The sequence below is a fragment of the Epinephelus moara genome, chromosome 17, assembly GCF_006386435.1.
Source record: "Epinephelus moara isolate mb chromosome 17, YSFRI_EMoa_1.0, whole genome shotgun sequence".
Taxonomy (NCBI): domain Eukaryota; kingdom Metazoa; phylum Chordata; class Actinopteri; order Perciformes; family Serranidae; genus Epinephelus; species Epinephelus moara.
In genome coordinates this window covers 6,350,028-6,365,046 of record NC_065522.1, presented here as the reverse complement: position 1 = coordinate 6,365,046, position 15,019 = coordinate 6,350,028, and the positions used below count along the sequence as shown (strand labels likewise).

The 15,019-nt window shown below is 41.4% G+C and overlaps 1 protein-coding gene across 1 annotated transcript in view; it reads right to left on the bottom strand.

Moving 5' to 3' along the window:
• The window catches only part of focad (focadhesin), a 71,720-nt gene that overhangs the window by 34,302 nt on the left and 22,399 nt on the right, over positions 1 to 15,019 (bottom strand). The window contains exons 6-11 of the mRNA XM_050067634.1: positions 14,659 to 14,760; positions 14,110 to 14,335; positions 13,123 to 13,332; positions 12,894 to 12,981; positions 10,130 to 10,323; positions 4,689 to 4,949 (exon numbers count right to left, since the gene is read on the bottom strand). Coding sequence (XP_049923591.1) covers positions 4,689 to 4,949; positions 10,130 to 10,323; positions 12,894 to 12,981; positions 13,123 to 13,332; positions 14,110 to 14,335; positions 14,659 to 14,760 — 1,081 coding nt within the window. The remainder of the gene's footprint in view (positions 1 to 4,688; positions 4,950 to 10,129; positions 10,324 to 12,893; positions 12,982 to 13,122; positions 13,333 to 14,109; positions 14,336 to 14,658; positions 14,761 to 15,019) is intronic.

Below are 15,019 nucleotides of genomic sequence, written 5' to 3'. Positions count from 1 at the left end.
GAATGAGTGAATGAACCGATACCGATATATCCACTGTTTTCCCCACTTAATTTTAGTGATCATCAAGTCTCTTCTGTAGTGGAATTAACATCATATAATGCATGCATATTCTTATTCATTCATTGTGCAAAATAAGAAAAAGCATGTTGGTTGATTCTAATTTAATTTTAAAGCCAATATTGGCCGATACAGATTATGTGCCAATATTATCGTGTATCACTTTAACATTTTATTTCTAAAAACGTAGTGGAAATTATATTTAGGGCCATTGACAGTATTTTCTGATTTATAGAGTGATAAAAAGAGACATCCAAATTCCCTAAAAACCTTTGACTCTGATGTGACAACAAATTGAAACAAGAATTTTGACTAATGTTATCTAATGTTTGGATTTTTATTCTGGAAATTCATGTAAATTAATGTATATTTAATGAAATAATGCATCATTTGCATATTTAATCAAGATTCCAGAAAACTTGTAATATAGGAAATAAGTGTGTTAAAGTATGTAATCAGCTGGGGAAATTTCACAGTGGTATATATTTGTTAAAATTTTACCCTTTTCACCTGGAATGTCCCCCTAAAGGCCCTGACACATCAGGCCCATGGATAGCCATCCGTTAATGTTGGGCCGTTGGGGAGTGTTTGTCGCCCTCGTCGGTTCGGTGTGTCCCGCACTGTTGGCTCTCATCAGCGTTAGTTCACATCTTTTTTTTGCAGATTCAATATCCTGAATCAGCACAACGGAGCACATTGGTGAATGAAATTACTCTGATTGGCGGTTCAGCTTAGCGCACGAGAAGAGAAACAGAAGTGAGAAATGTAAACAAATAGCTAAAGTAGAGAGGTAGTGAGGTCGAAACAAACAAAAAAATTGTTGTTCTCTATTCATTGAGCTCTTTAGCAGAAACGTTTCCTTATGGTTTGTGTTACTGTTCACTGGCGCACACTGAATATGTCCTGCTCTTTCAACATTGGATTGTGTTGTTATTGTGCTAACTGGCTAACTAGCATCGACACGTTCTTCCTGTTTCCATTTTTGAATGATGACCGCTGTCTGCTGTTATGGAGGGGTATGTCCTCTCAAGCAGGCACAGAAAATACGTACTTGTTGGCCATCAGTTTGATGCGTTTATGTGCAACTTTTTGGCCGAGACATAGTGACGAGAGGCAAAGCAGCAGGTGGCTCTTGTCACCGCTAGCTCTCCAATGTCGGTTTAGTGTGTCTGGGCCTTTGAGGGACTCAAAGGGACTCATAAAGGGACTAAAGTTTGCGAAACGCTGTCTGCGACAAAATTCTTATTTATTCGTCTCCTCTTGTCAATCCTGCAAATATAGTTCAGCAAGTTATTTTTTTCTTTGTATGATCCTGGTGTGTCGACGTACTAGCTTGTGGGCATAAGAACTGACAGACCTGTCAGCCAATAAGACATGAGTATTCCCATGTTTCTTCCTGTAAACCCTCTCTAGTTGGTCTTGTCTTGCCTCCACTCTGTTCCCCGAAGATACAAAAATACAACACTGCTGTTTTCCTTGGTGACAACTGCTCAAAGTGGAGAATTATTTGGGGCTAAGGACACCTATGTTTGGCGTTGGTGGGGCAGGCAGAGCATTTGGTGGGGCACTGCCCCCGTTGTGCCCATGTTTAGAACGGGCCTTGAGCAGTAGAAGTGTATTCTCAACTTTCCTAACTTAGTAAATCACCCCTATCTGTGCTGATACTCAGAAGAGCTCCAAAGCTGTCTAAATCCAGGAGTGTTTCGGAGTGTTTTAGGAATGTTTGATGACAAAAACCTTATTAAAAACAAAACATATTTGAGAGTGACTGTGTGGGAGGCGGAGAAGAACGTGCTGTCCCTGCAGAGACCAGTGTCATCACCATGGTCATGGACGTCTGAGTCCCAGCTCATTTCCATTCAATAAAGCTTGATGGATACAAGTCAGAGAGTGGACTGAAGGACAGCGCAGGGTTAACACTTAATCATTCCCTTTAGTGCTGAGGTCAGAAACAGGAACTAGTCATGGTCCTTGGACGCGTGTAGTCAACAGCTCTGCAGCGTAACAGCCTTTCATTTACATAAAACACTTAGTGCTGCCCTGCACCTTGGCCGTTGCCTAGCAACCACTTCACCTGCTTGAGAGGAAAAGGGAGGGGCGGAGAAGGAAATGGAGGTTTTCCTTCAAGTTGAATCCCTGAAAGATTTGGTGCTGAACCTAAACCCCAAACTTCCATTAATAAAATATTATTCGAATAAATCACAACGATACAGATTCATCCACACACTGCTAAATTTTGTTATTACCTCATCTCTTGTTACAAAGAAATAAAGTGTGTTTGTTGGTGTTTTCGTGCAGATGTGAGACTGCGAGAGGGAAATCCAACGGATTCAAATATGCCAATAACATTCTACCAGCGAATCAAACGACCGGCGCAAGTGGCACTCTGGGAGCAATTAGAGCAGCAGGGGAACGCTCCGAGGCGTCTAACGAGCCCGGGTAATGAGAAGCCTATAACACCATGTGATATTTCACATCATCTTCTGGAGCTGGTGACTCCATTTACAGTCCCAGAGGGTCACAGGGAAGTCTGTCAGTCTAAACCTTTCTCTTTATGCAAGTGCAGGAAATCCAGCGGCTAACGGCAGGTAGCAAGGCTGAATTTCAAAGTCAATGCTGAGGACACATTATGTCCAACAGATGTAAAATACATCAATATATTGTAAATGAAATAATAAATTGAAGGATCCGTCCCCAAACACATTACCAGAGGCTCTGTCAGATTCACAAGGCATCTTTACTACCTTACTTACTTTCCCTTCTCACTGTTGATCATTTTCCAAACCATTCAGACCACTACACTGTAAAATTGTATTAATCTTGCTTATAAAAAATTAAACCAATTGCTTTAAAAAAAGGTACGTAAACATGAATGGTGGATTCAAACCCAGGACCCTCTTGCCATGAGGCGACAGAACTAACCACTGCACCACTGGGCCACCCATGATTCTAACAGGTCTCTGTATTTACTGTACATCAAATTCAGAGAGAACCAGAACTTTATTTAAAACAGGCCCTTATTTCTAGGAGGTGGGAGTAAGTCACACATGCAAGTCACAAGAAACTCAAGACTTGACCATTAATTCTTCAGCAAGTCCCAAGTTATTGTGGTGGGAATCAAACAAGTCAAGTCGAGTCGAGTCTGCAGTAAGTCAAGCAAATGCTCAGGTCATGAATCAAGTCATCTGAAATTCTAATGATCTTGTCAAACGATAGTTTTCTAGCTGATGTTTGACCAGCAACTAAATCAGCTAAAAAGACACATTCACGTACTTTTCTTTGTGGGTTGGGTGTTGCCCGATGAAGTTTAATGTTGTGGTGGTTGTGCCACTGATTTTTGAGCTTCAGTCCTTGCATACCACTGCTTTCTTCTGACTGCTGACATGAACAACATAATTCAAGAATTCCAGATGTTATTATTTTTTTGGACTAGCCTCCTCCATGATAGTTGCCGTATGTGTTGGGCTCTGCTGGTCTGTTGCATCCTAGTAGGTTGCCAGATTAGCGCGCATCGCACTGAAAATTACCCAATCATGTTTCAAAAACAAAACATAATTTCTCAATTTCTAGAAAAATACAATTTAATACAAGAAGTCAAGTCCTTTAGAGTCACCTGTCTCAAGTCTAAGTCAAAGCTCGAGTCATGAATACCAAGAGAAAGTCAAGTTGAGTCTGTTTGGGGGCGGCAGTAACTCAGTCCATAGGGACTTGGGTTGGGAACTGGAGGGTACCTCCTGGGCACTGCCGAGGTGCCCTTGAGCAAGGCACCGAACCCCCCAACTGCTCGGAGCGCCTGTCATGGGCAGCTCACTCTGACATCTCTCCACTTAGTGCATGTATAGGTCCAGTTTGTGCATGTGTGTGTTCGGACCTGTGTGTAATTGACAACAGAGTGAAAAAATTGAATTTCCCCTCGGGGATTAATAAAGTATATAAAATTAAATTAATTAAAAAAAACAATTAAAAAAAATCACTGTTAGTCAAGCTCAAGTCCTCAGATGTGCAACTCAAATCCTCCACCTCTGTCTCCAGTTAATGCTAACAACACTTCCTCCATGTTTACCTGTTGTCTTGATGAATTCAGAGTAATGTACATTAACACAAGTCTTCCAGTGGCTCAATATGCATAATCCCTACAGTACAGTAGAGGACCCTTCCCGAATGTTTCTTTAGGCTGTATTTGTGACCAGCCATATTTGTTTGTGCTGAGTATTATTTGAATACTGGCTTCAGTGTTTTGGTATTGTACACCTAATAATGACCACTGAAATTATGCAACTTTACATATTATACTAATAATAACAAACTTCCCTCGCGCTCCTTTTAAGGGAAATGCACCCACATGTATTAGAGTGCTGTTACTTGCAGCGATAAAAAAATTTGAAACAAATCTGGTTCACGCATGAAGGTCACTGTGTTCTCTATCACACTTTAGTGGAAACACGCTGTATAGCCAGGTGAGTTTTAACAGAACAAAAGGCAGGAGTAGCATTACTCATTTAGCCTTGAGATGAAATGTGAATAATTTATTTTTCGCTAAGCACCTTATTCAAATATTCAAGTCCTTTATGAAAAGAAGAGAAAGTGCTTTAACAGAGAGCATCGTGAACTAAGCCCTGTGGATTATCTACCTGGCAGGGGTCGGCTGCAGCGATGGCTTGGCTCGCATTCAGAGCCAGCTGGCAGACGTCTTCCTGACCCGTAATGATGAGATAGGTCACAATGAGGGCGAGGGAGCAGATTTGGCTCTGGCTGGACGACAGGGCCGAGCTGACCGACAGCAGCCAATCGGCTGCCGCTGCTGGATCATCTGCCACTTTACGCAGCGTGGATAGAGCCACACTGAGCTCGCTGTACCAGGAGCTGAGAGGAATTGCCAGCGGTGGAGCAGACTGAGCAGAAGAGAGAGATAAAGAAATGAAATCAGTAAATCGATTGCATGCTAAAATCTGTGATTCAACACATTAAATGGATGAACATGTGAAAAAGAAGAAATGTCAAAGCAGAAATTGTACATTGTGTAAGCCATAAGTTGAGAGCTTCAGCCTTTAAAAACATAGCATGGCCGATTGTTCCACAATAATTTACTGTATGTTGGACTGTAAATCAAAAGCATATGTGATTCTAACCGATGTTGGTGAGTGAGAGTTTACACTGATACTGCCAAAATCTTTTAGTTTGAACAAAAACCTAAATTACCACAAGCACTGGTGTTCATTCCACAATAAGTGAGCTGTAAGACAAACTCAACATGTGCTATACACATTCACAATCCTGAACATGAGGTGTTTACGTCCAACTGAAATCACAAACATCCTTTGTTACGGACAAAAATCTCAACTACAGTAATCTTTAAATTGAATGGTAACTGGATGATTGGTCAGCTGTCTGTCTCTAGCTCTCTTTTTCTTTTCTTACACAACTATATCTGTCATTTTTCGTGTGAACAACTAAGTGCAAAACTACACTCTTGGACAGAAAAAGAACCCATCCATATTCCAAAGGTTTTAGAGAACCCAGCAGAGGGGGTTTAAAATAGTTATTGAGTACATTACTCATCTCTCTCTCCTATTCATAAAGGTTTTAGTTTAAATGGTTGGCCTGGAGCCAAGGGAACCACGTCCAGCAGCCTTGGGGTCCATGAGTCTCCTGAAGGGCTGGAGCTGATGTGGTCCAGCACACCCCACAACAATCATGGTTCACAATCATGTCTAGAGTCTTTGTTATTTCAATAGTGCAGTTGAGCTGGGAACCTGAACTTGGCTCCCAATTAGAAACGAATACAAAATGCCAAGTACCAGGTAACCGTAAAAAAAAAAAAAAAAAAGTTTGGCAGACTGTGGTATTGTTGCCGTGACATGACGATAAAGATAAAGAAGTAATATGAACTGACAACTGATTTAAAACATGGGTAAACATTTGAATATTTGAGGGTGGATCTTTTAACACCCATGCTTTCAACACTCCTCCAAAAAGGGTTCTTAATGGAACCCTTTGTCTTACAAAGAACCCCTTAAGAACAGTTCCTTAAAAAAAAAAGTGTTCTTTCGAAGCAAATGTGTCTCGGAAAAACCTCGGCCCTTCAGGTAGAACCTCTCTGAAACCCTTATTTCTAGAGCCTGACCGATATATTGCTCTGCCGATATGAGTCTTTCAAAGATATATCGGTAACTGCGTATACTTTGTCCAATATGTACTGTACACATATGAAAACTTTTTTTTTTTTTTAACAGGAGGTAATGCAGAAAAAGATGAAGATAACCCGCAAAAAGCTGTGTAACAAGTAAAAATATGTATATCTTTAAATTCACAGGTATGGGCACCAGTAAAATGAACTATACACGGGTGGGCAGCAGGTAAGAACAAAAACATATTTTCATATTTTTCAGAATAAAACAAATGAAAACGATGTGCAGTAGAAGTGTAATATTTTGATCTCTAAATCACTATTATCGAGCTACAATATCTTTTATTTCGATAGTCAATGACACAAGTCGAACCTTTGACCCCGTCATCACATTCGTCACCGATGTGGAGGACTCCAGCTTCATGCGAGTGACTGTAGCCTGTGTGTGTTTAATCACAGGTGCGGGTTAGGGGTTAGGGTCGGGACATTTATAAAAGGGCGCAGGCTGGTGCGGCTTTGACTTAGACATAATGACGGGTAATGGGTCGGTTCTGATACTGAGCTTTACAGGTGGGTATGGGTTTTCAAAAATTGACCCATGCAGGACTCGATATCAGTATCGACATCAGCCCCAAAAATCAGTCAGGCTCTCCTTATTTTTAAGAGTGTATTAATGTCTGTATTAATGTCTGAAAATGTATCTGCCCCCATGTTTAAACCATATCACGAAGGAGACATAAGCTAAAAAGGTTGTTGTTCAAAGTTCAGGGTTCTTTTTGTGTCACAGGCTACTGTCGGGCTGCTAATCAGTCACTGATAGACTGGTGACGGCAATATGCAAATACAGTTTAAAAAACAAAAAAGAGACAAGAGAAACTAGTTGGTTGTTTCAAAAAACAAAAACTATTCAGTAATAAAGTAGTTTTTACAGTAAGTAAAAAAAATATAGAAATAATAATGTTTTCCTTTTAGATACTGACCTGTTTGCTGTAAAATTGAATTCTATTTGGACTTTGATACCAAGCATCAGTAAAGTGTGACCCCCTACTGAGGGCTGTATGGGGACTGCAGGGTGCAATAATCTAAAGCTGAATGAATGTGATTTGTGTGGATTTCATAACCACACAAGTTATCTAATGCCAGCAAAGCTATTATGATTCACATTTGTAAGATTTACTCAAAAAGAGAAAATCACATGTAAAGTAAAAGATGGATGGAGATGTGACAAAGAAGAAAAAACATAACTAAAATATCACAAAGCTTTTCTTGTTCCTGTCATCACTGCAGGGGAGCCTTGTGTCTTGTTTGAAAAAGTGACATTTTTCATTCGTACAACGTGACTCATGAGAAACATGTTCTAGATGAAGTTATTTCAATAAAAGTATTATTCAACTTGTCACTCATTTCTCAAATAACTGACATGGTTTCAGGAAAAAATAGGATTTTTTTTCTACTTCTAAATCCTTTTTCTTTTTTGGACACACACACACACACACACACACACACACACACACATATTTGTACACTGTATATGGGACGTGCTGGTACCCCACCTCACAACCCACAGTACTCAAAGGATTTACCGCCAATGCCCCAGTGCCAGAGACCATAGGGCTCCCCCAGAGGTCCTGTGTCCATGCCGTGACAGGTCAGAGTTAAGTCCGATCCAAGGAGGCCCCACAGCGGATGGCGGATACCTCCTGGGTACCAGCATGTCCCATGAATCTTCAATCAAATTGGGATCTGGGGACTTTGGAGGCCAGATTGACACCTTCATCTCTTTGTCACATTCCTCAGGCCATTTCTGAGTGTTTTTTATGATGTGGCATGGTGCCTTGTCCTGCTGGTGGGCCACTGCTATCTGGGATTGCCGTTGCCATGAGGGGGGTACTGTAGAGGCAGATAATGTATCATGTGTATTCATGTGTATGTAATGTATTTTGCAAATAAAGTAATCCCGTTGGCTGTAACTTTTCTCCGTGGTTCTCCGAGTCTCTTCATTTCAGTGTTTGCTGAAGTTGAGCAATTTCCTTACAATACTTGGTCTGCAGCAGTATTTGGGTGGGTGGAGCATGTCAATTGGCATCCACATGAATGGCAGGGCCCAAGGTTTCAACCAATGATCACCTTCACCTGTCAGTGTTTTTCATGTTGTGGTGTGCAAAAGTTTGGGAACCCCTGGTTAAAATGTCGTTTACTGTGAATAGTTAAGTAAGTAGAAGATGAACTGATCTCAAAAAGGCATGACGTTAAAGATGGAACATGCCTTTCAGTATTTCAAGCAAGATTATTGTATTATTTTTGTTTTATACAAATTTAGAGTGAAAAAACGGAGAGGAACACTATGCAAATGTTTGGGCACCCCAAGATATTTGAGCTCTCAGACAACCTCTACCAGGGTCTCAGACCTTAATTAACTTGTTAGGGCTATAGCTTGTGCACAGTCATCACTAGGAAAGGCCAGGGGATGCAAATTTTTAAGTTTTATAAATACTCTGACTCCTGAAACCTTGTCCCAACAATCAGCAGCCATGGGCTCCTCTAAACAGCTGCCTACCACTGAAAACTAAAATAACTGATGCCCACAAAGCAGGTGAATACTATAAGAAGATAGCAAAGTGTTTTCAGGTAGCCGTTTCCTCAGTTGGTAATGTAATTACAGTAAGAAATGACAGATAACAGGAACTGTGAAGGTCAGGTTGAGGTCTGGAAGACCAAGAAAACTTTCCGAGATAGCTGCTCATAGGATTGTGCAAAAGGCAAATCAAAACAACCATTTGACTGCAAAAGACCTGCAGGAAGATTTATCAGACTCAGGAGTGGTGGTGCACTGTTCTACTGTGCAACGACACCTGTACAAATATGACCTTCATCAAAGAGTCATCAGAAGAAAACCTTTCCTGTGTCTGAATCACAAAATTCAGCTTTATAAGTTTGCAGAGGAACATCTTAACAAGCCTGATGCTTTTTGGAAACAAGTCCTGTGGACTGATTAAGTTAAAATAGAACTTTTTGGGCGCAGTAAGCAAAGGAATGTTTGGAGAAAAATGGGTACAGAATTTCATGAAAAGACCACCTGTCCAACTGTTAAACATGGGGATGGATCGATCATGCTTTGGGCTTGTGTTGCAGCCAGTGGCACATGGAACATTTCACAGGAAGAGTGAAGAATGAATTCAGTTAAAGTCCAGCAAATTCTGGAAGCAAACATCACATCATCTGAAAAAAAGCTGAAGATGAAGAGAAGATGGCTTCTACAACAGGACAATGATCCTAAACACACCTCGAAATCCACAATGGACTACCTCAACAGGAGCAAGCTGAAGGTTTTGCCATGGCCCTCACAGTCCCCCGACCTAAACATCATTTTAAATATGTGGATAGACCTCAACAGAGCAGTGCATACAAGATGGTCCAACAATCTCACAGATCTAGAAGCCTTTTGCAGGAAGAATGAGTGAAAATCCCCCAAACAAGAACTGAAAGACTCTTAGCTGGATACAAAAAGTGTTTAGAAGCTGTGATACTTGCCAAAGTGGGCGCTATTAAGTATTGACCATGCAGGGTGCCCAAACTTTTGCTTCAGGCCCCTTTCATGTTTTGTTATTTTGAAACTGTGAAACATTAAATTTGAAAAGTAATCTTGCTTAAAATATTAAAGAAATGTGTCATCTTTAATTTCTTGCCTTTTGGAAATAAGTTCATCCTCAATTCATCCTACTTACTGAACTACTCACAGTATAAAAATTTTGACCAAAGGTGCCCAAACTTTTGCATACCACTGTAAGTCTTATACCTTGCCCTATGTGTCCTATTTCTGTAACAGTGTGGAATATGTTGTACCTGATCCTCCATACCTGTCTAAGAGTCAATCAGTGAGCCTACACAGAGAGGATAAACAAATGAGAACTCATGGAAACATTAGTGAAGCAGCCTCAGTGTTACCTGTCGGGGTTTGTCTGTCTCTCTGCTGATGCGGCGGAGCAAGCTCTGGGCCAAGTCCTGGTTGAGGCTGTGTATCCGTCGGTCAGCCAGCGGCTCGGTGAGGCCCGAGCAGGACAGGAGTTGCAGCACGGGAAGAACCAGGACTGGACTCAACCAGGGCGACAGCTCAGCCTCCTCAGGGACTAAACTCAGCGCTGTGACAATGAAAGAGAGAGGAGAGCAAAATCCCATGAAGGGTAAAGAATCCATCTGGACAAATGAGGTTATAAAGGAGGATAAAGGAGGCGAAAAAAAAAGAATGAAATAAACAACAGAGCAACAGAGGGGAACTTAAACATACCACCATGGGAAATTATGTAGAAAGGAAGGATTATGGTAGCTTAACTAGAATCTATAATGTATGAATAAATCACACTTTATTTATCACATTTATATGCAATGCCGTGCACGTTAAAATTTTATTTTGTGGGTCTTGTGATTTAATGATTTCCTACATGGCAAAAAATGTGTATTCTGGCACTAATTACAGTATCATGAAAATAGAGACAATGTTCTGGTACATGTAAGTACTAACATAAATATTTGAGGTTTCAAGAAGGAACCACAAACTTATTTCATAGCCATATAGTGTTGTGCAAATGTGCCGACTTGTATGCCTGTCTGTAGACTCATATTCAAACCGTATGCAGTGCACTGAGTGAAAGACTCTCTAGTTTATGTTAGCAATCAAGAGGAATTCATTAAATGGACAATGAACACTGCCTCCAAACTGTGTAGTTGTTTCCAAGAACCGCCCTAACAAATAACAGTTACAGTACAGATCAGGTCCTGCAGGATAGCACATGGTCTTAGGGGCATGGTGCAAGAGCATTAAGGGTGTGTAAAACTCTACTTTTGCTGGTTAAACAGAGCATAATCTGGGTACAAAGTAGAGTTGTACCGATATCGATACCAGTATCGGAAATGCCTCCGATACTGCCTAAAATGCGGTATCAGGTATTGGCGAGTACAGCCTATGTCCAATGCGATACCACGTAATGCCTCACGTCATTACGCATACGCATGCTACAGGCAAACGAAACAGAAACAGAGCGGAGTTTAAAAAGCATTCTACTGTAGCCTTTGAAATGTCTTTTTTTTTTCCAAATTGTGTGGTTTAACTTTAACCTGTGTCTTCATCTGTGTCAACACTGGATAATAATAATTAAAAAAAAGTTTTATGGCATTTATTCTACTATTATGTATTTATTTCTTAATGTTTTATGTTTTACATAGAGTTTTAGGAGTTGAGACATACAACAATTCATATCCCATCCATTTTTATTTTACACGCTGGTATCGGATCGGTACTCAGTATCGGCAGATACCTAAGGTTCAGGGATCGGAATCAGTATTGGGAAGGAAAAATTGGTATTGGTACATCTCTAGTACAAAGTAAGGCACAAGGGGCAAAGGGGTTGTATTTAGTGCTGTGGTCCTGTAAAATTCACCTAAATTTACCTAAAACACCAATCCAAGGCATACCCAAAGTAAACTGAAAGCTGCTCTTGTTCCATTTTTAGAACAAGTACATGCATGGTCTCATGTGAAAGTGTTAAAGTTTTTTCCCCAACAGTCATTGCGTTTTATAAGTTTTAACGCACTGAAATAAAGGTTTTTCTTTTGAGCTTCGCCTGCATACTGTCTTGAAAAAAAAATAATTCTGCAGATGATTAGAGCTTGGAGGTATTAGCTGCAGCTAAAATGGGATCATAGCATGAAGCCTCACAGAGTCCACATTCAAAGTAGATAACAACACCGAAAATAAACACTTTGCTTATTTTTTCTCAGGTTTTGTCCTGTGTGAATACAGTATGAGTAAAAAACAAGTTAACAAAGATGGAAATCTCTATTTAGGAGCTTACTGTGTATAACAACACTTCCAGAAACCCCAAGTTAATGAGAAAGACTGTTTTTTTCCCCTTAAGACAACATAGGAGCCATTTGTTTATCATTTATGTAAATTGATAACACTGTGTGGTGCCTGTAAGGAGTTCAAATCTCCTGTGGCGCTTCATAGTGTCACTGACCCATAAGTGTTTGTTATTTTTGTCTGACAGAAGCGTTTATTGAGCCTGCTGTGGTGGTTTTATCTTGGAATGATCAGCATTAATGGCACCGTGAGGAGCACAGCTTTCGAACGATAGGTTGCATGACTAAACCACTTAAACAACAATAAACACAGCAGTTGTTTAGATATCTTAATCATCATTTATCAACTCAGGAGGGCCCATGGACGGGCTGTCGGATCTTTAATTACAGGATGTCATTCATATTTTCCTCATTAACGATGTATTATTTCATCCACCTGCAACCCATCCACACGTCCCGATGTGTGTAACAAGCAGAGTGAATGCACACTGTGAACTATGTAGGCGCATCTTACTATCTGAATCATGCGCCCTATAAATAGCAAGAAAATACTGCACCATTCTGAGTATAGACAAGGTTTTTGTTGGCCAATGGTGCAGTTGCTTTCTGCTGACTGAAACTAGCAATACACCAACAATGTTCCTGACCACACCTCATTTAAGACCTACACGCCCATGAGTACACAAGGGAGAAAGTAGATTTGCATTTGCAAGTACAAAGTGCTGGCTGTGAGAATGACAACTGTGTCTGCCTGAAACTAGCATGTCAGTTGCACTGGCCCCTTGGACTGTGTCAAGCACTGGGTGTCTCACCCACAGCTGCACAACAACAGACTTATCTAAGATGGTTTTACCCAGATTGAGGAGGCTGGTCTGCTGAACAGCAGGGACCTCTAACAGGAGCAGGGCCACGCCCATCAGCAGCTCGTCCAATGGCAGCTCCTACAGATAGAAACAATAAAGGTTAGATACAGCACAAATCATGACGTGTGTAAGTGTGTGACATTGATGATGAACTTGTCCAGAGTAATCCAAAAAATAAGAATGTAAAGTTTAATTGAATCATAAAGGTTGCTGTGTCACCTGTTGACAGGCACGTAGGAGCTGCTGTAATAAGCTGAGAAGAGGTCGGCAGTCTCCATTTAACTTGAGGCAGCGATGGCAGGCACAAAGCAGCTGCAGAAGCAGCCCGGCTCTCTCAGTCCTCCAGCGCTCCTCACAGGCTGGGACCAGACCCTGAAGCAGTGTATCTACAAATCCACACAGCTCCAGCACCGCCTCCACACTGTCCACCTGCCATCACACACACCACAACACATTTTAATGTGCTCATTTTCTCATCGAACCAAGTAGTAGACCACATTTTCCCTCAAAACATATTAGTGAAGGGGCGTCGGTGGCTTAGTGGATAGAGCAGGCTCTGTCTTTGCTGCAGCGGCCCGGTTCAATTCCAGCCTGCAGCCCTTTGCTGAGCGTCATCCATGCCACGCCCTTAATTATGCATAACTTTAAGCCTTAATTAACATTTAAACAAGTGAGGTGTATAAAAATCCACCCCTGGTACAGTTGTTATGAATGTTGAAATTAGCTATAGAGACCAAACTGTATTTTTTTTGTACCAGGCTGTAGACTGCTGTAAAGTTGGGCATTTTAACATGGGGGTCTGTGTGGAATGACTTGCTCTTGGAGCCAGCCTCAAGTGGCCATTAGGAGAACTGCAGTTTTTGGCACTTCTGCATTGGTTTCATTTTTCAGCCCTGGAGGTTTCTGCTTGGTCATACAAGCGAGGCTACAGCAGAAATAACACTGAATGGACTAAACTGAGTAATGATGCCTTTAGCTGCTTATACATTTCAATTTTCATTTGTTATTTCATCTTTTAAATGTTACATAATCACACTTAAAATTCAATGCATCAGCTCCTGTGGGCAGAGATTTCTCAGTGCAAGACAGAATGTAAAGATGCTTTTGCTCAATAGTCTTTAATATAAAATGAACTCAAGAGAGAAAAAATAATTTGAGGCCTCTCATGGATTATTGCCTAAATGCACTATGAAAAAAGCATGTCACCTGCATGTGTGGCACCAGCTGACAGAGGCAGTGTAGCAGGCTGTCACACACTGGGGAGTCCTGCGCCTGGTCCTTGTTCTGGAGGATTGATCCAGCTCCTGGTCGTATGGGCAGCAGCACCCTGAGGAGACTGTGCCGCAGGAGGGCGTATTGGGGTTGCCTCTGAGGTTCACAGTAGAGGAATTGCAGAAAGGGGGCCAGCATGGTGATGTGGGCTGGTTCATTTCTGAAGAATATATACAGCATGTAGTGTGTTGATAGGAACATCCAATTCAATCCAAACCTCATAGTGTTGGCCTATATCAATCTGCCTTCAAAGGTCGTTGCTACGTGTGAAACTGAAACTTCCTTAGATTTCAAAAGAAATAAAACTGTATGTGTCATGGTGTGTGTCTGTATGTGTTTGTCATAACTGCATGACAACAGCTGACAGTGGTGTGATGAGTTCTCTGGGATGGGGTGCTTGCCACAGATGGCTTTGAAATTCATGCAGTGATGGAGGGAGTGATTGGATGGAGGGTTCAAGGCCTCTGTGGCAGCCATGCTAACCTGTCAGCAGCCTGCTGGATGAAGTCATCAATCTCCAGCAGCAGAGCTGGCCAGCAGTCCACTCGGTTCTCCAGCGCAGTGATGTATGGGTGGGGGCTGCTCCTGCAAAACAACGGGACAGAGCAAAGGCCATGTTCACATCACAGACCACAGATGTGACCCAGATGGTGCTAGATCTGCCAGATGAAAAGTTAAGGAATCACCAACGTAATCACAATGCATCCTGTGGGGAACATGAATCTCTGGACCAAAATGAATGGCAACCCAACCATTGGTTGTTGAGACATTTCACAGCTTGGATCCAATCCATCTGGTAGATGCTGACATACTGTAGAAGATGTTCCCAGAATAGTAGATAGGA